General features: G+C 38.2%; 1 protein-coding gene across 23 annotated transcripts in view; it reads left to right on the top strand.

Annotated features, from left to right (window-relative positions):
* The window catches only part of NEB (nebulin), a 203973-nt gene that overhangs the window by 70316 nt on the left and 107579 nt on the right, over positions 1-26078 (top strand). For 22 of the 23 annotated variants that reach the window (XM_018062893.1, XM_018062997.1, XM_018062990.1 and 19 more), the window contains exons 53-71: positions 2563-2874; positions 3079-3282; positions 6771-6875; positions 8017-8124; positions 8487-8798; positions 9170-9373; positions 9870-9974; positions 10059-10166; positions 11753-12064; positions 12341-12544; positions 13023-13127; positions 16259-16366; positions 17983-18294; positions 20338-20541; positions 20879-20983; positions 22349-22456; positions 24231-24542; positions 24851-25054; positions 25747-25851. The exons of the other annotated variant lie outside the window; for it this stretch is intronic. In XM_018062893.1, the coding sequence (XP_017918382.1) occupies positions 2563-2874; positions 3079-3282; positions 6771-6875; positions 8017-8124; positions 8487-8798; positions 9170-9373; positions 9870-9974; positions 10059-10166; positions 11753-12064; positions 12341-12544; positions 13023-13127; positions 16259-16366; positions 17983-18294; positions 20338-20541; positions 20879-20983; positions 22349-22456; positions 24231-24542; positions 24851-25054; positions 25747-25851 (3537 nt within the window). The remainder of the gene's footprint in view (positions 1-2562; positions 2875-3078; positions 3283-6770; positions 6876-8016; positions 8125-8486; positions 8799-9169; positions 9374-9869; positions 9975-10058; positions 10167-11752; positions 12065-12340; positions 12545-13022; positions 13128-16258; positions 16367-17982; positions 18295-20337; positions 20542-20878; positions 20984-22348; positions 22457-24230; positions 24543-24850; positions 25055-25746; positions 25852-26078) is intronic. 23 annotated transcript variants of the gene reach the window in all.

Below are 26078 nucleotides of genomic sequence, written 5' to 3'. Positions count from 1 at the left end.
AGAACCAAAAATTTTGTTTTCCTACTTGCCTGCAAATAATTTTCCTGTCTATTTGTCTATTTTAGACAAACTCAAAGTGCCAGACAATACATAACCTCAACAACCTCAATAGATTTTTCTTTGCACATATTTAAAACTCAGTCAGTTCTTTTTATTTAGGCCATCCTTGCTTTTACATAATTCTAATAAATTGGCTCAGGGTGTAGAAAATACAGGAAGTGGCAGGAATTTAGATTTAAGATACAGAGGACTTAACTTTCCCCTGAATATCTGGTTGAAAGATCATAAAACAAAGATATTTGCTCTTCAAGGCAACTTTTTTTTTTTTTTTCCCTGACTGCATGCAGCTTGTGGACTCTTGGTTCTTCCACCAGGGATTGAACCCGGGCCATGGCAATGATAGCTCCAGGTCCTAACCACTGGCTTGCCAGGGAACCGCCAAGGCAATTCCTAATTATGATTGGAAAGGGTAGTAAATTTGGTGAAAAACTGGATACAGTTCCTATTGGTCAATTAAATTTTTATAAATATTCAATTTAAAGATTCTGCAAACTCAAAGATATCATTTTGTTAACCCCAAAAATTAAACACCAAAAATTTGGAGAATTTCAGCTATAGAGAATAAATTACCAGAATTTTGTCACAGCATCTTAATCAAAATCTTTAAATCAAAGCAAAACAAGGATTTGATTTGGAGAGAAAACATGTCTAAAAACAATCTGACAATAAATTCTAAGAATATAAGGGAAATTTCTCTCTAATTCAGTTAATCTGTGGCAATCCAGAAGTGTTGGGAAATTAATTAGATGATGTGTTATTATCCACTCTCTGGCTTGCAGGTCAATGTCTCATTAAAATGAATTGATGTGATGATGAACCTAAAGCAGTAGTGATGTTTGAATGGTCCTCAGAAAGTAAACTCATTTTCACTTAATGTTAGAATTCCCTATGAGGTAAAAGTAGTTTAACAAATTAAGACATTGCATCAATACTTTCCTAAGAAACAACATTTATTTTCATGTAAGTCTGTTAGAGTTTTTTTAAATCTTCCTCTAAGATTGAATTACCTTTAAATGAATTTCCCATCATTGTAGAGATTATATCTCCTCTCAGTTTCAAATGATTCTTGTATCTATGCCACGTAAAGAGATTAGAGCTATTTTTATCAATACTTAATAAGTTAGAATCACAGAATTTACAGTTAGAAGATAACAAATGTTTATTTAATCTAATCTCCCACTCAACATCATTCTCTCCTTTCTAATAGGTCTACTCTCCATTCCAATAGGTCTCTGGATATTTACAAATATAAGAATTTTTGTGTCTTTCAGGGCAGTTTGTTTCTTTGCTGGCTCATTTCTAATTGCCATTACATATTTCTTTATTTCAAACTTAAACATATTACTGGTCAGCCTTAGATTAGAGTAGCATATTTCCCTTTTCACCTGATATCCCTTCAAACATTTCAAATTTTTCATTTATTCTCCTTTGATTTTAGCTTTGTAAATCCTTAAATCATTACACTTGTGATGTATTCTGTATTTTCAAAACCCCTCTCAAAATAGAGTACCTTAAAACTTGGTGTTGTGTTCCTGTTTCAGGTTAGGCCAAGCAAATGAACTTCTGATTTGCCTTTATTTGTATTCCTACAGAATCTCTTACAGAAGTCTACTTTTTAAAAAGCTATTTTGTCATATTGCACAAATTGAACTGATGGTCCAAGTAAATTCCTGAGCATTTTTAATAAGACATAACCATGAAGCTAGGTATCAAGAGAGAGTAGAACCTACTTTTGTAAAGTATAATGTGTGTTCAGCAGCTGGCATCAATTACTCTTGCCATTGTCACCAACAATAATGCAGTTTTCCCCAATTGAATCTAAATATTGGGTTTCACTATTTCTTACATTTATGCCCTTCATTTTGACCTATCTTGGCAGTATGTTGAGATCTTGTGGAATTTTGTTCTATTCTAACATATTTGGCAGTTTTTATGAGCACAGATGAATGAATCTGAACAAGACAAGTTTATATGACACAATTATATGGCAAACCACTAAAAAAACCCCTGCAGTTTAATAAATTAATCTACACCTTAGGCCTGCTCATCAAGTCCTGAATCTTCCCAATTATTTTTTGCAACTTAGCCATACTTTTCCCATTATTCCTATAAGCATTTTCAAATGCTACCCTAGAGTCAGCATACATAATGTCCAGCACATTCCAACATATAGTTCTGCCTCTAGTTGAATTTAATTTTTCATCATAACCTGTCCTGATACTCAGGTACATAATGTCTTTTTAGAAGCCTCTACTTAAGCTTTCACATTTCTTTTTTTTCTTTCCTCATTTTTAAATTTAAATTTGTTTATTTCTAATTGGAGGATAATTGCTTTACAATATTGTATTGGTTTCTGCCCTATATGAGCATGAATCAACCAGTTTTCACATTTGTTACTAAGTTAAATGAAATTCTCATTTCAGTTTTGGAAACATGCAAACAAAGAAAACAGAGTTTTACTTGTGTTTATGTTAATAAGAGAATTGTTTCCTCTGATTTCAGTTTAAATACAAACAAGGCTACCGCAAGCAAATCGGCCACCATATTGGATTCCGGAGTCTGCAAGATGATCCAAAGCTTGTGTTGTCCATGAATGTAGCCAAAATGCAGAGTGAAAGAGAATACAAGAAGGACTTTGAGAAGTGGAAAACCAAGTTCAGCAGCCCAGTGGACATGTTGGGAGTGGTGCTGGCCAAAAAATGTCAGGCCTTGGTCAGTGATGTGGACTACAAAAACTACCTGCATGGGTGGACATGCCTGCCTGATCAGAATGATGTGATCCACGCTAAAAAAGCTTATGATCTACAGAGTGAGGTCAGTTTCCACTAAATCTCATAGTTTATGTGTATAGTACTTCATATCCCATATGAGCGATCATTTAATCATTAAGAGACAAACTACATAGACAAATTATTATTGAATATCTAAAACATGCCTTTTTTTGTAATGCATATAATTGTTTGAGTCAAGGGTCCGGATGAGGATGGAATTTTGATAGCATGCTTTGTATTTTCACAGAATTTGTATAAGTCTGACCTTGAGTGGCTGAAAGGCATAGGATGGAGTCCCTTGGGTTCTTTGGAGGCAGAAAAGAACAAACGGGCTTCAGAAATCATCAGTGAGAAGAAATATCGCCAGCCTCCGGATAGAAACAAATTCACCAGCATTCCTGACGCCATGGACATAGTTCTGGCAAAGACAAATGCCAAAAATAGGAGTGATGTGAGTACCTCTTCAGAGATAAAAGAAACTAGACTGCCTGATACCCAGTAGGTGCTCAACAGTATTTGCTAAATAAATTAATAGGATAACACAGCATTGCATCATACAGCATCATTTTTTTATTTGGTTATTTCATTTGAATTATCACTTACCCTACAGTGGATCTTGTAAAAATGAGTTAGTATCAATTTTTGTTACCTAGAGCTTGCTTGCTTATTTATCCAAAGCATAACAAGAAAACTATCGAACATATTTCTTTATCTGAAACTTGTGTGCATTGAAGACCCAGGTGTGTGCATTAGAGGGAGATATTCTGAGTACCTTACACAGGCACAGGGGAAATGTCATTAAGGATATATTTTCTTTCAAGTGATTATAATACACTTCACCTAGCTGAATCACAATAGATTATATATGTTTATTTATATTTGTATTTATATATCTTCCATTTCCTTCTTATTTCCTTTTCCAGCACTGATTCCAGTGTCTGGCATAATAATAGGTGCTCAGTAAGTATTTACTGAATAAAATAAATGAAAGATGTGTAGAGCAATTCTATGCAAAGAAGGGAAAGATCATTCTACCTTCCTCAGTTAGAAGCATAACCCTGAAAATTACAGAGCATTGAATTATGGGCACTAAGATTTTGGAGCTAAGGACATTTAAATAGATTTATAATAATAAAACTCTTTGTACCTTAGAAAGACCTAAATATATATAACATTTTATATATTTTACATATATATTAGTTTTTATAGAATATATGTAAGCCCTTAATTAGCATATAGTAAGCATTTTGATAATTTCCCAGGATGGCTCAGTGATAAAGAATTGTCTGCCAGTGCAGGGGATGCAGGTTTGATCTCTGGTTTGGAAAGATCCCCTGGAGATGGAAATGGCATTCCACTCCAGTATTCTTGCCTGGGGAATTCATGGACAGAGGAGCCTAGCGGGCTACAGTCCGTGGGGTCACAAAAGAGTTGGATACAACTTAGCAACTAAACAACGACACAGCAAAAGCAGTTGGTAACCTGTGGCTCCTCTCTGCTCGATCACCCCCTCATAGACGTCTTGCAGTTTTGATATCCAAAATTTATAGTAATTGCTGACCTGTCAGTTTTATTAGGAATGTTCATGTTCCCATTTTTTTAAAAATTTTATCGTAGCAATTTGAATCCATCAGGTGACTAATAAAGCAACAAATTTCTACAAATTATTTCCCCCTTTAGAAAAGTTTCTTGTTTCTCCATGAAACAGGGCTGTGTATAAAGTTCTGAACTAATATGGTGGCCAATAGAAAAACCCTGCATTATGAAACCTATCAATGTCAAAGTCTCAGGATAGACCTCCACTACAGTGTGCCCCTGTTACAGGATACTGATCTCCTTAGGCCTCAGGAAAGGGCCACCGGGGTCCTTGAGCCTGCTATCACTCCTTTTGTATAGGCCAGTTCATCTATCTCAGTGTACACAAACATTATTTGCATTTTCTGTTTTCCATGAGGTGAAAGGGACACATGGCACTGAAATGGTCCAACTCAGTGGTTCTCAACCAGGGACAGTTTTGACCCACAGGGGACATTTGACAACACTCATAACTTGTTATAACTTGAGGGAAGCATGCTACTGGAATCTAGTGGATTGAAGTCAGGACAGCTCCCCCACAACAACAAATCCTCCAGTAAACATCAATAGTTCTGAGGCTGAGAAACTGATCTTTCTGAATCATAAAGGTTAGTCCAGGATAAAGGTATAAGGAAATTCAGAAGACTTGCTTTGTTGTAGTCCTGAAGGTCTTTGGGTTACAAGGACCATAGTAAGCATGTCAGGAAGGAGAAAGGTGCCAGGCCCTCACACCCCACACTGCATGCCTCAAAGGGAAAATTGACAAGACCAAGGAACCAATGAGACTTTAAAGTTTTTTATATTGAAATAGTTTCAGCATGCAGAAAAGTTGAACTCAGTACACATAATTTACATGTATATACATATATATATGTAAGTCTTCACCCATGTTCACCAATTAGTGTTTTGTCACATTTGCCTTTTTTCTCTTTCCCCCGTCCCCTCTCTTTCTTTCCTACATGTGTATGTTGTGTGTGTGTGTGTGTGTTATTTCCTGATACTGCTCTATCCCTAAATACTCCAGTGTATTTCCTGAAAATTAAGAACATTCTCTTACATAACCACAGTGCAATGATCAAAATCAGGAAAGTAGTGTTAAAATAACACTAGTATACAGAATTTACTCAATTTTCCCACAAGCATCCTCTATAGAAAGTGAAAAAAATTTTTTGATCCAGGATCCAACCCAGGACCACACATTGAATTTGTTTGTCACGTCTTTAGTCTATTTTAATCTGAACTGATTCCTCACTTCTTTGCCTTAAAAGTCTTTGATATTCATGAAGAGCACAGGCCAGTTGTTGTACAGAACCTCTGTAAACTTGGGTTTATCTACTGTTTCCTCATGATTAGACTCAGGTTCTGTATTTTTGGCAGGATAGCATATGTTGCATTCTCCTCTACACAGCATGGCAGGAGGCACATGATATCAATCTATCCTATTACTGATCATTTTAGCTTTGCTTTCTTGGGTGAAATGGTGTCGTGAGGTTTCTCTACTGTCTAGTTACTATTTTAATCTTTGTAATTGATCAGTAGCTTGTGGGAAGACTCTCTGACAATGTAAGCACACTATTTTTTCATCAGACTTTTACCCCATAGTTTTAAAAAACCAATCAGATTTTTGTTTGGGTCCCTTTGTTTTCTGTTGAAGAAAGAGAATGACCTTCGGACATACAAGAGACTTTGATGAATCTCATATAAAATCCTTTGGGGGAATCCTAATCCCCTCAAATAATTATGAGGTATAACTGTATGATAAACCACATAGGAAATAAGAGTCCCTAATATCTAGACATACCCGAATATGTCATTTTTCCAGAAGATAAGAGGCATGCATGCTCATCTGTGTCTGACTCCTTTGCAACCCCATAAACTGTAGCCCACCAGGCTCCCCTGTCCTCGGGATTCTCCAGGCAAGAATACTGGAGTGGGTTGCCATTTCCTCCTCCAAAGGATCTTCCCGATTCAGGGATTGAACCTGCATCTCCTGCATTGGCAGGTGGATTCTTTACCACTGAGCCCCTGGGAAACCAGAAGATAAAGGCTGTCTCCTAATTAAATCCCGGGGGAGATTGTTATAATCCCAAAAGGTGGAGAACTGCTGCTCTGTTTGATAAAGCTGGTGAAAGCTTTAACTACTTGGGCTGATTTCTTGCCAGCAGGGTTCATTGCAACTTTGAAAAGGCGATCCATAATTATGTTTTGAAAGGCAACTGTGTCTCAATAAGTCATGAAATGCTATACCTATTTTCTGCTTATGCTACTATAATGCTTAATTTAGATGAAGTAGTAACACTATTTGAAATTAACTATGTCACTAATCTAAGAGCACCACTGAAAAACCCTTTTATCTCATTTTAGATACTTTACAGAGAAGCTTGGGACAAGGACAAGACTCAAGTTCACATCATGCCAGATACACCTGACATTATTCTGGCTAAAGCAAACTTAATCAACGCAAGTGATGTAAGTTTCCAATGAAACACTTATTTTCAGATAGCTCCTTTTGATTGCTTCTGAGGCAGTGAATTTATTTGGAGCCTATTTTGAATACTTGAATCATTTTAACTAACAAACTTCATATGACTTAGCATCCTCATTTAATGACTTTTAGCTTGAACATCCCAATAACTGGCATTTTCTCTGTTGGATGGAGTTGGAGGGATGTGCTGTCTGTTCCTTGTGGTTCATTATTACACACGTCGTATTTTAATGGTCTGTATAGCTCTTCCCTGTGTGGACAGAAACTTGGTGTGGGACAGAGACAAATCATATTGGATCTACAGTGCTTAGCCACTATAGTGCCTGATGCACATGCAATTCAATAAAATTTAGATGAGCATAAAAAAACTCATGCAGGGTAATTTCATTTTGATTTTTATAGTCATAGTATAACCTCCTGAAACTTATAGATGTAAAAATTAATATTTTAATAATAAATTCTAATATGAAGACCTTAGCTTAAATAAGATACTGAAGTAATACCAAAAAGGACTGAAATATAAAAACAAGTCCAAGGTCAATAGGTACTTTAAACAATCTGGTTTCTGAATGAGGTGCATTAAATTATATTCTCATTTAATTATGTAACAAATCTGAAAAAGAAATTATTTCACTTAAACTTTTAAAATTTGATATTTAAACTTTCCTAAAAGAAAATCTTACACGGTAAAAAAATATGAAGGGCTTTGTTTCTTGCCTAAAAATGTGGATCTTACTTTTGGACAGCCCTATATGGTGAAATAGACTCTAGTGTTAGATGGCAAAGACATTGCTCATTTCTAACAAAAACTTCTATTGAAAGAGTCAAAGTTAATTGGAAAATAGCACCTTGATGATATTTCATCTACCAATTTATTGTGTCTCATTCTCATAAATATTTGGGAAGAGCTGACATTTAACTTTGTTGGTCTAGGTAATTGAAGAGCTTTAGAGTTTAAAACAAGATCGTCATCAGTCAGTGGGCACAATTTCCAGTACATATGAGTATTCTAGAGCTCAAAAGCTATTCTCATGAACTCTTAAAATATTTAGCACATTGGATTCATTATGCTGCAGATGTTAACGGGAAACAGTTTTTTTCAAAGTGATTTTCATCTCTTAACAGAAATTCTACCGAATGGGTTATGAGGAGTTGAGAAAAAAAGGTTACGATCTTCCCGTTGATGCCATACCAATCAAAGCAGCTAAAGCGTCCCGGGAAATTGCCAGTGAAGTAAGACTTTATCCCTTGTTTGTACTGATTAGATTGCAATTTTCACTTCAAAAAAGTCTCAGTTTAATTTTAAATTGAACAGAGTCTTCCAAGTAACAAATTAAAAATAGTGAAATGATCCTAGAGACGCAGCATGGGACAAGGATAAACTCAAGGATGTATTTATTATGTATGGAATCTGTAGCTGGATTTAGCCGTTAATCTTTCCTATCAAAAAAAAAAAAAAGAAACAGCACTTAAATCTGTGGCTCTCTAGCCTTATGAAAATATTTGGAGTTAATATGCTTTGTAGTTCACCACAAAGGTAGTAACATAAGTTAATCTTCAAAAGACTAAGACATGTTTTTTTTTTCCTCCTTCAGTACAAGTACAAGGAAGGTTTTCGCAAGCAGCTTGGCCACCACATTGGAGCCAGAAACATTAAGGATGACCCCAAGATGATGTGGTCCATGCACGTGGCCAAGATCCAGAGCGACCGGGAGTACAAGAAGGACTTTGAGAAGTGGAAGACCAAGTTCAGCAGCCCAGTGGACATGCTGGGGGTGGTGCTGGCCAAGAAGTGCCAGACCTTGGTCAGTGACATAGACTACAAGAACTACCTGCACCAGTGGACGTGCCTGCCCGACCAGAGCGATGTCATCCATGCTCGGAGGGCCTATGACCTGCAGAGCGATGTGAGTCTAAGATTCTCTTTTGGCCCAAAGAAACCATGTCTGCTTTCCTAAGTGTCCAAGTTCCCTCCAAACGAAGGGAGTTGACTTTACACATCTGAATTCTACTTCCTGGACTAAGGTCCACACTCTATTTAATCTAGTAGAATTTCGATGCTCTGTGTTCTTCTGTTTAAAAATGTCTTTCAAAATCTGCTTCTAATGTGAATATTTTATGGATTCCCAAGAAATACCAAAATTTAAAAATTTGCCAGGGAATTCAAGCATTGAAACGTATAATGTTGTATTTTATAATGTAATATAAAACAAAGTTTTATATCTTTAGGGGACTATCATTATACTTCTGTTTAATGGGCTATCACTTAAAATTTCAGAATTTGTACAAGTCTGACCTTCAATGGCTCAAAGGCATTGGCTGGTTACCTAGTGGCTCTCTTGAGGATGAGAAGAACAAGAGAGCTACCCAGATTTTGAGTGACCACGTTTACCGTCAGCACCCAGATAAATTCAAGTTTTCCAGCCTTATGGACTCCATCCCAATGGTTTTGGCAAAAAACAATGCTATTACCATGAACCATGTAAGTCCTTTCCCTAACTTGAGGTGAATGTTAATTTTGGTATGTGTGTGTAAACACTGAAATCTGTTTCTATAAAAGAAAAATTACATTCAGTTCTTTTGCTTGGCCTTAAAGCGGTTTTTAAGTGGGCTTCCCTGGTAGCTCAGAGGGTAGAGAATCTGCCTGCAATGCATGAGCCCCGGGTTCAGTCCCTGAGTTGGGAAGATCCCCTGGAGAAGGGAATGGCAACCCACTCCAGTATTCTTGCCTGGAGAATTTCATGGACAGAGGAGCCTGGCAGGCCACAGTCCATGAACTCACAAAGAGTTGAACACGACTGAGCAACTAACGCTTTCACTTTCAAAGTGGTTTTAAAGTAAGTATTGTGCTTCTTATTGATGTGACGTAGACCCAAAGGTGTCACAAGTACTGACTCACAAAGCAGACTCTTTACTCTCATTAAGAACTAGGTTCATTACTGACCTGAGCTAGTCACACCTGTTTTTGTTTATTTCAGCGCCTCTATACAGAAGCTTGGGATAAAGATAAAACCACTGTCCACATTATGCCAGACACTCCTGGAGTGTTACTAGCTAAACAAAACCAAATAAATTACAGTGAGGTAAGCAATGTGTTCGTGCTGCATGATAATTTTTCTCTTATACTGTACTTTATCAGACTTACAAAGATTTATGTCTCTTTTCAGAAACTGTATAAACTTGGCCTAGATGAAGCCAAGAGAAAAGGCTATGATATGCGGATAGATGCCATTCCTATCAGGGCAGCCAAGGCCTCCAGAGACATTGCAAGTGAAGTAAGTGCACCTGCAGAGTTCTTTGCTCAGCTTTGGTTTCTCTCAAGGATATGTAGCAAAGCAAGTGAGCTGTGAGGTTAAGGTTTTAGCTAATGGTGTCTTGTAAGTAAATAGTTTAAAATAATAGTAATGAAGCTCTCAACATAAAGGCTAACTTCTAGCTATGGTTGAATCCATAGCAACATGCATTTCAAATTAATGTCCATTCCCTGCTGAACAAAAAGATTGGCTGCTTTACTATAGCTCAGCCAGCCTTTTGACTTTGCCACATGATGTATGGAGTTTCTCTGGTGGCTCAGTGGTAAAGAATTTGCCTGCCAAGGCAGGAGATGCAGGAGACTCAGGTTTGATCCCTGGGTCAGGAGGATTCCCCCAAAGGAGACATGGCAACCCACTCCAGTAATCATGCCTGGGAAATCCCATGGACAGAGGAGCCTGGCAGGCTGCAGTCCATGGGGTTGCAAAGAGTCAGACATGACTTAGCAACTGTGCATCAGCAACAAACAATATGACATATATGCAGTTGAACTCATCATAGGATCCCTTCCAAACCCAGCCATTTCCTGTGAACCAGTAAACCTGAAGGAATGGAACACAGTATTCTGTTTATAGTCCAAACATTCCCGTGAATTGTATGTTTATCTCTGCATCCTGTAATTGGCTGTGGATATTTATTGGATATTTATTTACTTTAAAAGATGGATTTGCTTACATTTCTAGAAATGTTTATCTTTCTATTTCTATTGTCTGTGAAGTCAAAAGCGTACTTTCCCTTTAAATCCAAAATATGGGAAGTAGCTGTCATACTTTTTAAAAAAATGTTCAACAGTCAGAGAAGGATTAAAAGTATTATAATACAATATACTGGAACACCTGATGCCATTAAAAATCATGTTTGTAGGGAATATATGGGCTCGCCTGATGGCTCAAGCAGTAAAGAATCTGCCTACAAGCAGGAGATACAGGAGACATGGGTTTGATCTCTGGGACAGGAAGATGCCCTGAAGGAGGAAATGGCTGACTACTCCAGTATTCTTTCCTGGAAAATCTCATGGACTGAGGAGCCTGGTGGTCTACAGTCCATGGGGTCACAAAGGGTCGGACACACACAAGGGAACATATAATGACATAGGAAAATGCTTAAATAATAACTGAAATGAGCAGACGCAAACCCATCTGCAGTATGACCCCATTCTAATTTTATTAATATACTCTCTCTTACATGTACACACATCCCCACAAAAAGTCATTTTCATCAACAGTTGTCACCAAATGGCAGAATGTCTTAATTTCTGTTTTATTTTTTATATACATATACACAAGCTTTATTTTCTCAATGGTTTATAAGATGCAGATGCACATATTATTTATATATTCAGGAGTGGTGGTTTAGTGACTAAGTCATGTTGGACTCTTGTGACCCCATGGACTGTAGCCTGCCAGGCTCATCTGTCCATGGAGTTTTCCAGGCAAGAAATATTCAGGGGGAAAGCATTTTTAATGAATAGGAAAATCTGAGCCTAGTGATCTTTGTACCTTGTACTAACAGTTATACTAGGTGACTATCAGTAATTTTCTTCTTCTAGTTCAAGTACAAAGAAGGCTATCGTAAGCAGCTTGGCCATCACATTGGTGCCCGAGCGATACATGACGATCCAAAGATGATGTGGTCCATGCACGTGGCCAAGATCCAGAGCGACCGGGAGTACAAGAAGGACTTTGAGAAGTGGAAGACCAAGTTCAGCAGCCCAGTGGACATGCTGGGGGTGGTGCTGGCCAAGAAGTGCCAGACCTTGGTCAGTGACATAGACTACAAGAACTACCTGCACCAGTGGACGTGCCTGCCCGACCAGAGCGATGTCATCCATGCTCGGCAGGCCTATGACCTGCAGAGTGACGTGAGTACCGAGGATCATAATGGCATGCAAAGGTGGGAAATCAGTGAATTGACATCCGCTGGATAAGCGGCACCAACCAGTCCAATTAGGGGAAAACGTTTCTTCTTTTCCTGTGAGTGTTCAATGTCAAACCCTCCAGACCACAAAGGAATATTGTCTGATACCTTGTCTGTGCACCAAACTACATTTTCAAAAGTGCTCTTACTTTATTTCATGTCGTGTTGATGAAAATGTTTTCCCAAACCGAAGATAAATACTTACTATTTTTATTAACAGAATGTGTACAAGTCAGATCTCCAATGGCTAAAAGGCATCGGCTGGGTTCCCATTGGCTCTTTAGATGTGGAAAAATGCAAGAGGGCGAGTGAAATTTTAAGTGATAAACTCTATCGCCAGCCTCCAGACAAATTCAAATTTACTAGCGTGACTGATTCTCTAGAGCAAGTGTTGGCCAAGAACAATGCCATCAATATGAACAAGGTGAGGCTTCAAAATCAGAGTCATTACTCCTAAAGCTAAACCAAAGGAAAAGAAGCATGATCAAGAAAAGAAAAAAATAGAGAATTGAGCAACAAAAGACATTCTCTCTCTCTATATATATCTATTCATATATAATATCTAATCATATATAATATATAATGCCATTTATATTTTAACCTTTACTTCAGTAGTTATTTCATGATTTTGATAAAATGGCATATTTTTGTGGAAAATCTCTACATAAGATATTCTGAATTTCCTTATGTTAACATATAATTCTGAGTATCAAAAGAAAACTCATACATATCTGTTCTTCTATGAACTGATTACTTGAAGTAAATAAACAATAAAATACATAATGTATATAAAATGCATAACCTCTTGTTATCTTTGTTTCTAGAGTTCTTGTGGCCCTGAAATTTCTATTAAATACACACTGAATTATTTTCCTGATGACATTTTTTATTTTCCTTGCTAGCGTCTGTACACAGAAGCCTGGGACAAAGACAAGACCCAGGTCCACATCATGCCAGACACACCAGAAATTACGTTGGCAAGAATGAACAAAGTCAACTACAGTGAGGTGGGAGCAGATGCTAATTCTATGATATTTGCATGGTGTTTCATATTTCAGTTAATCTGTTCCATGGTGATGTAATATAAATGAGCAATTTGTAAACAATGCCATTTCTTGCTCCATGTGAGTACCAAATACTCTTGCATTTCTCAATTACCATCGTAAGCATCAATCTTGAAGTAGCACAAATTACCAGTTAGGCAGTGTAAAGTTTAAGAACTGATGATTAAAGCAGTAACCAGAAGATTAACTAGACTTTCTTCTTTTATTAATTTAAGTTAGGAAATTGGCAATATACCAAAACACATTTATCTCTTCCTTATCAGGAGACATAAGAGATGCAGTTTCACTCCCTGGGTCAGGAAGATTTCCTGGAGGAGGGCATGGCAACCCACAACAGTATTCTTGCCTGGAGAGTCTCATGGACAGAGCAGCCTGGTGGACTACAGTCCATAGAGTCGCAAAGAGTTAGACACGACTGAAGCGACTTAGCACATAGCACATATGTTACATAGCTGTGCTAAATTTATTTTCCAAACATGCTTTATTTTTCCTAAATTATAGTTTAGGGTCAAAATTTACAATTTTTATAAGGTTTAAGTCAAGGATTAAAATCACAGTACAATCAAATAACTGAGAGACAGAGGGGACCTATCAATATACACATTAGAAAGTCCATTTCCTATTTGTTTTCTGTGAGCATAGAGCTGCCCCATGTCAGAACCACAGATTTTTGTTTAATTGAAATATAATTGCTTTACAGTGTTGTATTAGTTTCTGCTGTACAACAAAGTGAATCAGCTATATGTATACGTATATCCCTTCTCTCTTGAACCTCCCTCCCACCACCACCACCACGCCACCTGTCTAGATCATTGCAGAGCAGAGCTGAGCTCCCTGTGTTCTACAGCAGCTTCCCACTAGCTACCTATTTTAACACGTGGTGAAAAAAAAAGGGGGGGGCGTAATATGTGTCAATGCTACTCTCTTGATTGGAACCATAGATATTTAGGCTGAGAGGTCAGTCTCTGCTCTAGGCAGGAGTCCTCACCCAATAAGCCATCATCCTGCTTTAGCTTAAGTGTTCTCAGTGACAGGATGCTTACCTCATAAATCAACCCATTTGTTCCGGCAGTTCCTTTACAAAATGTTTCTCATGTATTGGGTCAATGGTTTCTCTCTGCAGACCCACATAATTGTCTAAGACCATAGTCTGTGCCTGCCCCGCAGAGATGGGGTTGCTGCTGTGTGCCTCCCCACCAACTCACCCCATGTTCTCTTTCTAATCTAAACATCCCCACTGTCTCTCAGTTTTTCCACCTGAAAAGTGGGTTTAACATTATAATAGTACTCTTCTCAGAGTTGTTATAAGTTTCTGGACATTCCTCACCTGATATCCCTGCAGAATGTGACTCTTAGAACTGAACACAGTCCTGCAGGTGAGGAATGACTAATGTAGATTACCTCTGACTTTGCATTTCCTCTTCTGGACATTTGCCCTCCATTTCTTCACCCTGTGCCTTAGGAGTCCTTGGCAACTATATCACTGCTGGTACATATGGGACTGGGGGTCAACCAAAACCCTAACACAACTTACATGGGCTTAAACTAGATTTCCTCTATCTTGTATTTATCCATTTGGCAACTTACATTTCAGTTCAAAGACTTATATCTCGGCATTTTTTTCTTCTTAGAATGAACCTATTGATTTAAGGCTATGGAGATTTTTGTGAATCCAAGATTCTGTCCGCTGATGTATCAGTTATTTCTCCCAGCTTTGTGCTATTTTCCAGGAAAATATTCTTTCTCAGATAGCCTATTTTAAAATGTATTCCTCTTCTGCAGAATTTAACTGAGAGAATTTAAATTAATTAGTCACCAACTTAAGTCATTTTATTTTTGGGGGGGTAGAAACTATATTTTTAATGCTTATATAACTATAAATTGTCATCCCGAACTAAAAACATCAAGTGCCACTCTCAAAGAAGTGAATTTTCAGCTCAACTTACAGTATAGGTCCCATAATGCTACAGGAAAGTACATGCTGTATGAACAAGTGTTTTAAGAGGCAAAGGGCCCCTAGCCACTCAGCATTTCTGGAATTGTCAGCTCTGTGTTTATTGCAAAAGCTCAGAGCTGCTTTATGTTGCAGTTGGTTCAAAGAGGCCCAGGAACTGAGTGCCTCACCTGCCTGGTCTGCTTTCTCTGACTTTTCTCTATTAGCTTAGTTCAATTCTGTTGTGTTTCTTTCTCATTTAGGACAGGAAGATAAAATGCAAATTTGATGATGTCATTCTCCCTCAAATATTGTTGTTGTTTTCCCATTTCATATAGAGTTAAGCACAAACTTCTCGCCAGGCCTTCACAGCCCAACTCCTGACTTTTTTCAGTCCTGTGTTGCCATTTCCTATGCCTGGCGCTGCCCCCACTTCCTTTGACATCCCTGTAATTCCCCCCCCCTGCCCCGCCATACTTTGACTCATACAAGTCCCTGTGCCCTTGACCACCGTCTCAGTCTATTGAAACCATATTTATCACTCAAGGTCCAATGCAAAGATTACTCCCTCTGCAGAAAACTTCCTGATCTTTCAATTTGGAATCAATTTCTCCTTCCTGGAGTTTGTTCTAATAACATGGGTAAAGCACCATTTGTAGTTTGACCTCTTGGCAGCTTGTTCCACATCAGTCTTTCCATCAGTTCTCCAGCAGTCTTGGAAGTGAAAGAGGTCATATTCACCTTTGGCTCTCAAGAACCAAGCACTGCCATAGCACAGACTTGGTGCAAAGTGTAGATTGAATTAGTTTTCCTCCTGTCCACTTTTGCCACCTAGACCCATTCGTTTCAGCTTTCCAAAACGGATTCATTGTTAAAACTCAAAATTTTAAAACACTGAATAATACCTATATATAGTTTATATAACATAACTTTAAAAATGAAAACAAAAGGTACCATGTCCCATATCATTTTTAAGACTCAATTTTGCCAAAAAAAATCACAAAGCATAGGACACTCATCAGTGAGATGATCACAGGCACCTACCTGTGTAGAACTTAGTGAATTGTTTTAGTTCTTTGTTAATATTTGGATAGGAATGTCAACATCTCCCTGATTTTTTTTTTTTTTTGCTCAAATTTAGAGTCTGTACAAACTTGCCCACGAAGAAGCAAAGAAGAAAGGCTACGACTTGCGAAGTGATGCCATCCCGATCGTGGCAGCCAAGGCCTCCAGGGACATCATCAGTGATGTGAGTTGTCAATTTTACTGCAAGTATGTGGTCAGTCTGAAGGGATATTTTCACTGAACTAAATCTTTGAAAAGAACTTTCCTGGCCTTTTGGGAATAAAGCCTGATGTATTTATGTAGGATTTTTCTAAAATCTAGCTTTGAGGAAAATGAAAAATTGAATGTTTATTAAATTTTTATAACTGTTAAGACACAGTGTCTACAGTGAAAGCTGATCCACCAAGAGCAGAGAAAGAACCATTCATGTGGAATTTGTTAGAGTATAGCTGCAGGCTTGGAGGTACTTATATAAAATTGTCACAGTGCTGATGGAAAGAGTGACTCATAAACTTAAGTTCTCCCAGTGAGAATCATGGCCTGGCTTTATATAGCATTTTAACTCAAAAAATGCATATGACACTTAACATTACAATTCACCCTTATATAACTATGAGAAGAAGACAGTTGATCAGTACCAGACTAGCCCAAGCTTGCACCCATAACCAGCTCCTGGCTTGTGGCTTGTACCTTACAGAATAAAACCATGATCCTTCCCTGGTACCTCAGGGGATTCTTGGAGAACAGACCACTGCTCTAAAATTCAAGGCCCACTATTTGGGAATATGGTAATACACTGTGTTTTATGTAGAAAGATCAATTAGTGACTCACTTTTGTTTACATACGTTGGGCCTTTCCTACAAGTGGATTAATGCAAATAATAATAGATACCAAAATATTAATAACCAAAAGCACTGAGAAATCTGTGCTAAGACTGTTACATGCATTATATCACTTATTTTTCATAATTACCCTAAGATGTAAGTGTTGTGATTATCCCTGTTTTGTGGATTGCTTAAGCAACTTGTCTAAAGTCAAACTCTTAGTTGGTGGTGGAGTTGAAATTCCAATCCATCTCATTCCTTCCCACTGTACTATATTGCCTGTGCTGACTAATTTATACTTTCTCACTCAGTTATCTTTGTGACTAGAAGCTTGTATTTTGGATAATTAACTTGGATTCCAGGACGATGTCATTGGCCATGGAATAATAAAAACACTGTTGGTCCATGAGAGATGAGAACCTATGACTTAATTAGGGACATGCTCTAACCCGTTGGGCTGCTACGTCAGCTCCCCTAGTTTAGTCAATTTGCAAAATAATGCCAAATTTGCCACCATCACTGAATGTCTGAATCCATTATGAAATACTAAATTCTTTTCTGTTGCTGCTGCAGGTAGTCCTTGACCTTGACTTTATCCTCACAGAAACCAGACAATCATTTTACTACTTATTAAACCCATCTTGTCACTGAGCACATCTCTTTTCTGATATGCTTTTAGTGTCTAACCCATTTCTCCAAGTTCCTTGGTCCAAATGGCCTCTCCACTGTGTGCATGTCCTGCCTCAGGGACTATTCATTATTACTAGGCCATAGGTGATTTGGGGTATACACTACAATCATATCAATTCCATCTATTTTATTACCACTATAAGCTTCTAGAGGAAAGCTACTGCCTTGAGTTTTGCTTATTAGCAAAAGTCAGCTTACAACTGTGATATAAGCAAGATGATTTGTACAGACTTGTGACCTCTAAAGGCTTCTAATGAAAATCTGATTTGTGCATTTTCATTTCAGTACAAATACAAAGATGGTTACCGCAAGCAGCTTGGCCATCACATTGGAGCCCGGGACATCAAAGATGACCCCAAGATGATGTGGTCCATGCACGTGGCCAAGATCCAGAGTGACCGGGAGTACAAGAAGGACTTTGAGAAGTGGAAGACCAAGTTCAGCAGCCCGGTGGACATGCTGGGGGTGGTGCTGGCCAAGAAGTGCCAGACCTTGGTCAGTGACATAGACTACAAGAACTACCTGCACCAGTGGACGTGCCTGCCCGACCAGAGCGATGTCATCCATGCTCGGCGGGCCTATGACCTGCAGAGTGACGTGAGTACAGTGTCTATAACAGCCATGTGCAGAAGGAAATTGAACCATATGAAAGCCATCCTTTGTAAACAACTCACTGGGCTACTCAAACTAGGATTTCTTTGTTTAGTGAATGAGATGTGAATCAGAGAATAGTTTTACTGTTTAATTGTGGATACATTGCTAGGCTTTATAAGGAAGTGAAATTTACTGACCGGACTTGGTCTTATAAAAATTAAACGGGAATTAAGCAATGTTGGAATTCCAGGTCTACCACAGGGAGACCTTTTATTTTATTCTTTGAAGGGGGAAAGAACACATTTTTGTTTTTTAAAAAGTTACTCAAGAATTGTTTTAGCTTCCTTGAAAAACAAATAAGTTTATCATTAGTAGAATATTACTGTAAGATTCACTGTTGTTCTTATGAAATAAGAGAAGTCACTGAGTCTGGACGCTACTGGGTCATTTGCCTGGCACTTTCTCCTCTCAGCAGGGCTCTCTTTGTGGAGCAGTCACAAGGTAACGACAGAACCTAGTACCTATTTGAAGCAGAGGCACCATGTCAAATCTGGATGTGAGAAGCGCATTTTTTGCAGCATATGTTTTATAGATGTTTGAAGGAATTATTAAGCATTAGAGGACTTTGGAGAATAACATGAATTAACAATAATTATTCATTAATTGGTTGTTCCTAGAAATTGTGTAGCCTACCTGTGGCAACTCCCACATGTGTTCTGTAGCTTTCCACAAGATGCAGAGCCCTGTGTTTTACAAAGAAGGCTTTGCCTGCACAAGGAAGGTGGTTAAAAACAGCTTAACGTCACCCATGGGGTGACTGCATTGACAAACCACTTGCCTGCATCTGTCAGGTGCCCTTTGGGATCCCCTCCTTCTCATAGTGACATAGTCTTAACAATGTGGGAAGCATATGAAAGTTAAACAACCCAGAAGTGTAAAATGTTATTGTTTTCATTCTTGCTGTTATTTAAGGGGCCGTAACTACTCAGTATAAGGCAATTCCAACCGGCTTTTAGTCTAGACAGTAAAAGAGCCACCTGTATGCTCTACTTTGATGCTGTTCCAGGTAAAAATCCTTCAAATGAGCTAGGCAAAGGTCCAGTTCCACCACTGTGAAGTAGTTATGAATGAAAGTCTTTAGCAGAAAAAATTACTTAAAGTGTCAAAGACATGGAAAGACAGTTCTGGAAAGGAGTCCATGCTTCCCATCCTGAGAATTTGGTGAAGAGCCGGGTTGCAGACCAATAAGATGATCATTTTTTTGTCCTGAATCTTGAACAGTGTTAAAGTAGCCAAAGGTCTGCCTCTGGGCTTCAGAGGTTCTCTGTCATTATTGATCTGTTTTGTTTTTACTTTCTGGCCACATGTGGAATCTTAGTTCCCTGAGCAGGGATTGAACCCACGCCCCCTACATTGGGAGCACTGTCTTAACCATCTCCAGGGAAGTCCTATTATTACATTTTAACTTCTTTTCTTGTTGCTTAGAAAGAAGGAGCATTACAGATATTTTTGAAATATAAGAAAAAACACATAGAAGGCAATAATAATCCAACTACTGAAAAAAGCCCTCTCCTGCTCATGTAATACACATATTGTTTTCTATGCTATTTTTTGTTAGCATCATATTAATGACATTTCTACAAGTCACTGATAGTCTTTAAAATAGGCTTTTAATAGCTGCAGAGTGTTTCATTTGACTAGACATAACATTTATTTACTGAAAGCCTGTAGCTGGATGTTTGCACAGTTTCTCTTTCTCTGGGTTAGCTGCTTTTCCTGCTGACACAGAGTGAACATCCACTGAACTGGCTGACAGAAGATATTCATTTCAATTACTCCTGTCCTAACAACCTGAAACACTTTATCATTTTTTGTTACTTTTCTGGGTCATTTTTGAACATACTTCCTCTGCTGGTTTGCCTAATACAAGAGCCTGTTTTCTATAAAAGCAACAACCAGAATTGTACTTTATTATTGATTCTATTTGTATCTTGACCCTAAATTTTTCAATCTTGCTGAAGAGTTCCTGCCTTTTCCTCCTCACAGAATGTTTACAAGTCCGATCTCCAGTGGCTGAGGGGCATTGGCTGGGTCCCCATTGGGTCTGTGGATGTGGTCAAGTGTAAGAGAGCTGCAGAGATACTGAGTGATAACCTCTACCGCCAGCCTCCAGACACGCTGAAGTTCACCAGTGTGCCTGATTCCCTGGAGCAGGTGCTGGCCAAGAACAACGCCATCAACATGAACAAGGTGAGCTCCAGCTGCCTCAAGCTTCTCCAAGATGCAAAAAGAGGTTCTGAGACATTAATCATTAGTGGAGTTAAAATTGTCCATGCAAGTGTGGGGTCATGTTTACCTCCTAAATGACATACTTGAAATCCTCTGAGTAATTTCTGTTATCCTCAGTTGTAACCCTGATAACCATCATTAAGACTCAAACCTCAGCTGAATACTCTGTATCTTAGTCTGATTTATTTTTTCCTAATTAGGTCAATAACATTCCGGCTTTAATTGACTTTTTGTAGTTCTGTTTCAAATGGTCTTCTATAACATGTTCTTTCTTTTCTATCAACATATTCTTTGATAGCGCTTATACACAGAAGCCTGGGACAAAGACAAGACTCAAATTCACATAATGCCTGATACTCCGGAGATCATGCTGGCAAGGCAGAACAAACTCAACTACAGTGAGGTAGGGGCAAAATCTTGTGGGCCCATACTTGTGGTTGGCATTGTAGTTTGTTTTCTACACTTACTTTTATGAAGAATCTTGGACCTCAGCTGTCCTGGAGGGTATAGCTCTGTGATATGAACACTAAGCCCATCAAACCTTTCGTCTGTAGTTGAATAACATATGCTATAGGATTCCAGGGGAAAACTGAAGCCACGTTTTCTTTTCCATTTATGGTCTTTACTGATGTGAGTCAGTGCAACTGGAGAGTATTTTTGGCTTTTCCAAGGGGTAGTATGACCAGACGTAATACTGACTTATTATTTATATGAAAACATTATTTGCTGTTTATCTGAAATTGGGCATGCTATCTTCCTATTTGTTAAATCTGGCAGCCCAACCAAGGGGGCCTCTAATTATACATACCCCTTTCCCACCTGGATCATGAATGGAATTGAGAAGGAAGGCAAAGCAATGAAATTAGAAGTCAAAATCTCACATCTTTTATTACTAAAGTTAGTTTCAAGGACACGTTTGTATGAGAGCCAAATGAACTTGCTAAATGAACCCCAGAATTACGTTCCTCATCCAGGTGTAGGCCATCCTGGAGCAGGAGAGTCAGCTCCACTTCCCTCAGGGGTGAGTCCTGCTTAGAGCACTGAGATATGCAGAGGAGGGCACTGGGCACATTTTCCTAAAGGGAGCAGGGGCAAATGAAATAATCGAGCTCCTTTTATAGAAACAGAACCTTAGGCATGAGAAAAACATGCTCTCTGTTGACAAGGCTGATTACATTTTTTTTAAGTAAAATGCAATTTTATAGGTGCATGTTTTACTAACATGAGGCAGCCAAAAGTTAGAATCTTAAAGTTGTGATTATACTCAAGTTAACTTTAAGTTGATCATTTTCTCATTTGTTTTTTAAAATATAAAATATTGCATGATTGTCAAAAATGTTTAATAATGAATGAGTATATGTTATTTTTTATCAAATGAGTAATATTAAACATATTGTCCTGCAGGTTTCTTTTCACTTAAGATGTATAAATTGATGCTTTGTTCATCAGTCTATATCACTAAATTATATTAATCTATGTTGGTATACATAATATATCATATAACCTACATATTATATATATATTAATCTATAATGATATAAATTATAGATTATTCTATGTTAATACTCATTGATACACTTCATTTGTTTCTTATGCTACAGAGTTTTTTGGTAAAATATAATTTATTTACTTTCCAATACCGCTAGGAAGTTGTTTCCAGAGCCTTTCCTTTTTTAAATTTTGTGATATGTCTCTTGATAAACTCCAGATTGTTGCCGTCAGATCTTTCACTGTCAAACCTGCTCTAACTCTTACTTTTCTCCTATAGACTCTGTACAAACTCGCCAACGAAGAAGCAAAGAAGAAAGGCTATGACTTGCGAAGTGATGCCATCCCGATCGTGGCGGCCAAGGCCTCCAGGGACATCATCAGTGATGTGAGTACCAGCACTCCATGGATATACAGATACACATGACTGGATGAGATGGGAAGGCAGAATCAGTATTACAATAGCATGGTTCTTCTGGGTGTCGGTTAAAGCACATTTATTGTACTTTAAATGAAGTCTTTTATTTGTAAAGCCCTTTAATAATTCAACTCCAAAATATTTTAGTATTCAGACCCCATAGGCAGAGCAAGTATCCTAAACTTCAGAAAAAAAAAAAAAAAAGAATTTGAATCTACATTTGTTTGTATCTTTTTGCCCTTTCATACTATGACCAACCTAGATAGCATATTATGAAGCAGACATTACTTTTCTGACAAAAGTCCATCTAGTCAAAGCTATGATTTTTCCAGTAGTCGTGTATGGATATGAGAGTTGGACTATAAAGAAAGCTGAATGCCAAAGAACTGATGCTTTAGAACTGTTGTTTTGGAGAAGACTTTTGGGAGTCCCTTGGACTACAAGGAGATCCAACCAGTCAGTCCTAAAGAAAATCAGTCCTGAATATTCATTGGAAGGACTGATGCTGAAGCTGAAACTCCAGTACTTTGGCCATCTGATGCGAAGAACTGACTCATTGGAAAAGACCCTGATGCTGGCCAAGATTGAAGGTGGGAGGAGAAGGGGACGACAGAGGATGAGATGGTTGGATGGCATCACTGACTAACTGGACATGAGTTTGAGGAAGCTCCAGGAGTTGGTGATGGACAGGGAAGCCTGGCATGCTGCAGTCCATGGGGTTGCAAAGAGATGGACACAACTGAGTGACTGAACTGAACTTTTTCATATCTATAATTATGAGGCATTCATCTGCATATTTGGAGCACACAGATATAAGAAAATGACAGGGGAAAAAAGCTGGAAAAAAACGTGGTTACATGCATTGGGTCAATATAAGAAAAAGATCTGGTACAGACAGGTTTAGGAAAATTTGTCTTTCCCCAAACCTGCTTGGGATTTTTGCCAACCCTTTCTTTGAAAAACTACCTTAAGTGCTTCCTTTTGAGTTATTTTTAAATGAAAAAAAGAGTTTTATGACATCCTAAACCAACAATATAGTGAGCCTGATTTCTCTTTCTGCTGTCTCTGAAAGAAGTGCCTTTGGTGGAGAATTCAGACTTCTGTAAATATATGCTAGGATTTGTGTAATGTTCCCTGAAGTGGACAGAAGATAATCCACAGTCCACTCTTACCGCCACCAACAACAAACCACTTTCTTGTAGTCATATAATCTATTTTTCCCCCTCAAGGAATCCCAACAAACCTCACCCAAATTTCATCTCCAATAGACCAGGTACGCAAGGATGGAAACACAAGCCAGTCCGTTTTGGGAGTCCTGTAACTCAGTGAAAGTCAGCAGAGCCACATTTGGGAGGGGTGCAGTGGGCTGGGGATAAAATAGTTCCTGTGCGCTCAGAAGTAGCATTCTCCAAATCACATGTAAAATTTCTGGGTTAACAATTTCACTGGCCCAAGATAAAAAAAAAGAAAAAAGGCCGTATTAACTCCAGTTGATTTTCTGATAAGTGTTGCTGCCTTTATTTCCAGAGACCTAACATCTGCAAACCATAGCACTATGTTGTTTGGCCTGCTTCCCATTAGAGTATTGCTGTGAAGTCTAGTCCGAGTTTAGGATGAGGAGATAAGTTGATATTCAGATGATTCATTTCTTTACAAGAATGACCAATTTTAAAATAGCAGAGTTTTATATTAATAAAACTTTTAGCCCATTCATTCGTTTTTTTAATGACTACTTTTATTTCAGTATAAATACAAAGATGGTTACCGCAAGCAGCTTGGCCACCACATTGGAGCCCGGGACATCAAAGATGACCCCAAGATGATGTGGTCCATGCACGTGGCCAAGATCCAGAGTGACCGGGAGTACAAGAAGGACTTTGAGAAGTGGAAGACCAAGTTCAGCAGCCCGGTGGACATGCTGGGGGTGGTGCTGGCCAAGAAGTGCCAGACCTTGGTCAGTGACATAGACTACAAGAACTACCTGCACCAGTGGACGTGCCTGCCCGACCAGAGCGATGTCATCCATGCTCGGCAGGCCTATGACCTGCAGAGCGATGTAAGTACTGAGACCCATTAAATACTGCTGCTGACCATGCTCATGATGGTTATACATAGTCATATGCAGATAATGGTCTAGGATTGGTAAAGCCCGCAGGAAAAGAACAATGTTTTTTTCATCCCCACCCTTAATTTACTGTGCTTTGCTTTTCTTTTAGAGAGAACATAATACCATGAACTATATCCACTTGGGCTTCGTATTTTAAAAGACATAGACATAAAGTTTGCCTATCCACATTTTCCATTTTTGAAATCAAGTGCTGTAACAGCTTCGGTAATCCTTGCTTTTGTGTTTGATCTCACCAGAACATTTATAAATCAGATCTCCAGTGGCTGAGAGGCATTGGTTGGGTCCCCATTGGGTCTGTGGATGTGGTCAAGTGCAAGAGAGCTGCAGAGATACTGAGTGATAACCTCTACCGCCAGCGTCCAGACACACTGAAATTCACCAGTGTGCCTGATTCCTTGGAACAGGTGCTAGCCAAGAACAATGCCATCAACATGAACAAGGTGAGCCCTCAGTTTGGGGGAAAATAAAGTATGGCTGTATGTCCTTGAGAATATCTATGACTAGCTAAGTCTTTTTTGTTTTATCCAATTGCCATCCTGTGTACGGTGACTTGGTTTGGTATTCTCAAAATGTATGTAGAAGCTTCTGCTTTGATATCTCTTGTGAAATAGTTAGAAGTAGGACAACTGTTTGGTGTTTAAATTGTTTTAAGTCTAACAGTTATACATGTTTGATATCAAGGTTTTTTTTTTCTTGTTTGGTACTTACCTAAATAAATATAGAACAAAAAAGTCAGGTGCAAGTCTTCATGACATTTATCAAAAAGAAATCTAGACATGGCATAACAGGTACATCTGCAGCCAATAAACAAACAAAATCATGGGATGGATTTGCTGATATAACCTCAGTACATATAGATGTGTATACATGCTTAGATAATACTTGCTTTTAATTTAATTGAAGTGTAGATGGTCTTGTAACAAAATACACGTTTTCTTTTCATATATTATCCTACACTTTTATTTAGTGACTATATAGTAACATCAAAGAGACTGAAGAATGTTGGTGTACAGCACACAGCCCAGATAGTAAGGATGCTGGCTTTCAACTTTGTCATCATCACGAAGTTGGAAACCTCTGTTTACAACAACCATTATTTTCCTAATTCAATAACCTTTTTTATTCTTCACAGCGCTTATACACAGAAGCCTGGGACAAAGACAAGACTCAAATCCACATGATGCCTGATACACCTGAAATTACATTGGCAAGACAAAATAAAATAAATTATAGTGAGGTAAGACTTTATTTGAACCTGACCATGTTGATTTTGCTGATGTAGCAGAAAGGTCAGAATTATGGGTTTAATTCACATATTAATCAGTTAGCTTAGTTTTATTTATTTATTTTTGTCTATAACCTACCATGGATATATGTATCCTTATATTAAAAAATAGTTATAGAAGAAAGTAACATATCATTGTATTATTAAATCAACTATTTGTTGTTGTTCAGTTGCTAAGT

This window comes from Capra hircus, chromosome 2 (assembly GCF_001704415.2).
Source record: "Capra hircus breed San Clemente chromosome 2, ASM170441v1, whole genome shotgun sequence".
NCBI classification, from domain to species: Eukaryota; Metazoa; Chordata; class Mammalia; order Artiodactyla; family Bovidae; genus Capra; species Capra hircus.
This window is presented reverse-complemented; position numbering and strand designations above follow the sequence as displayed.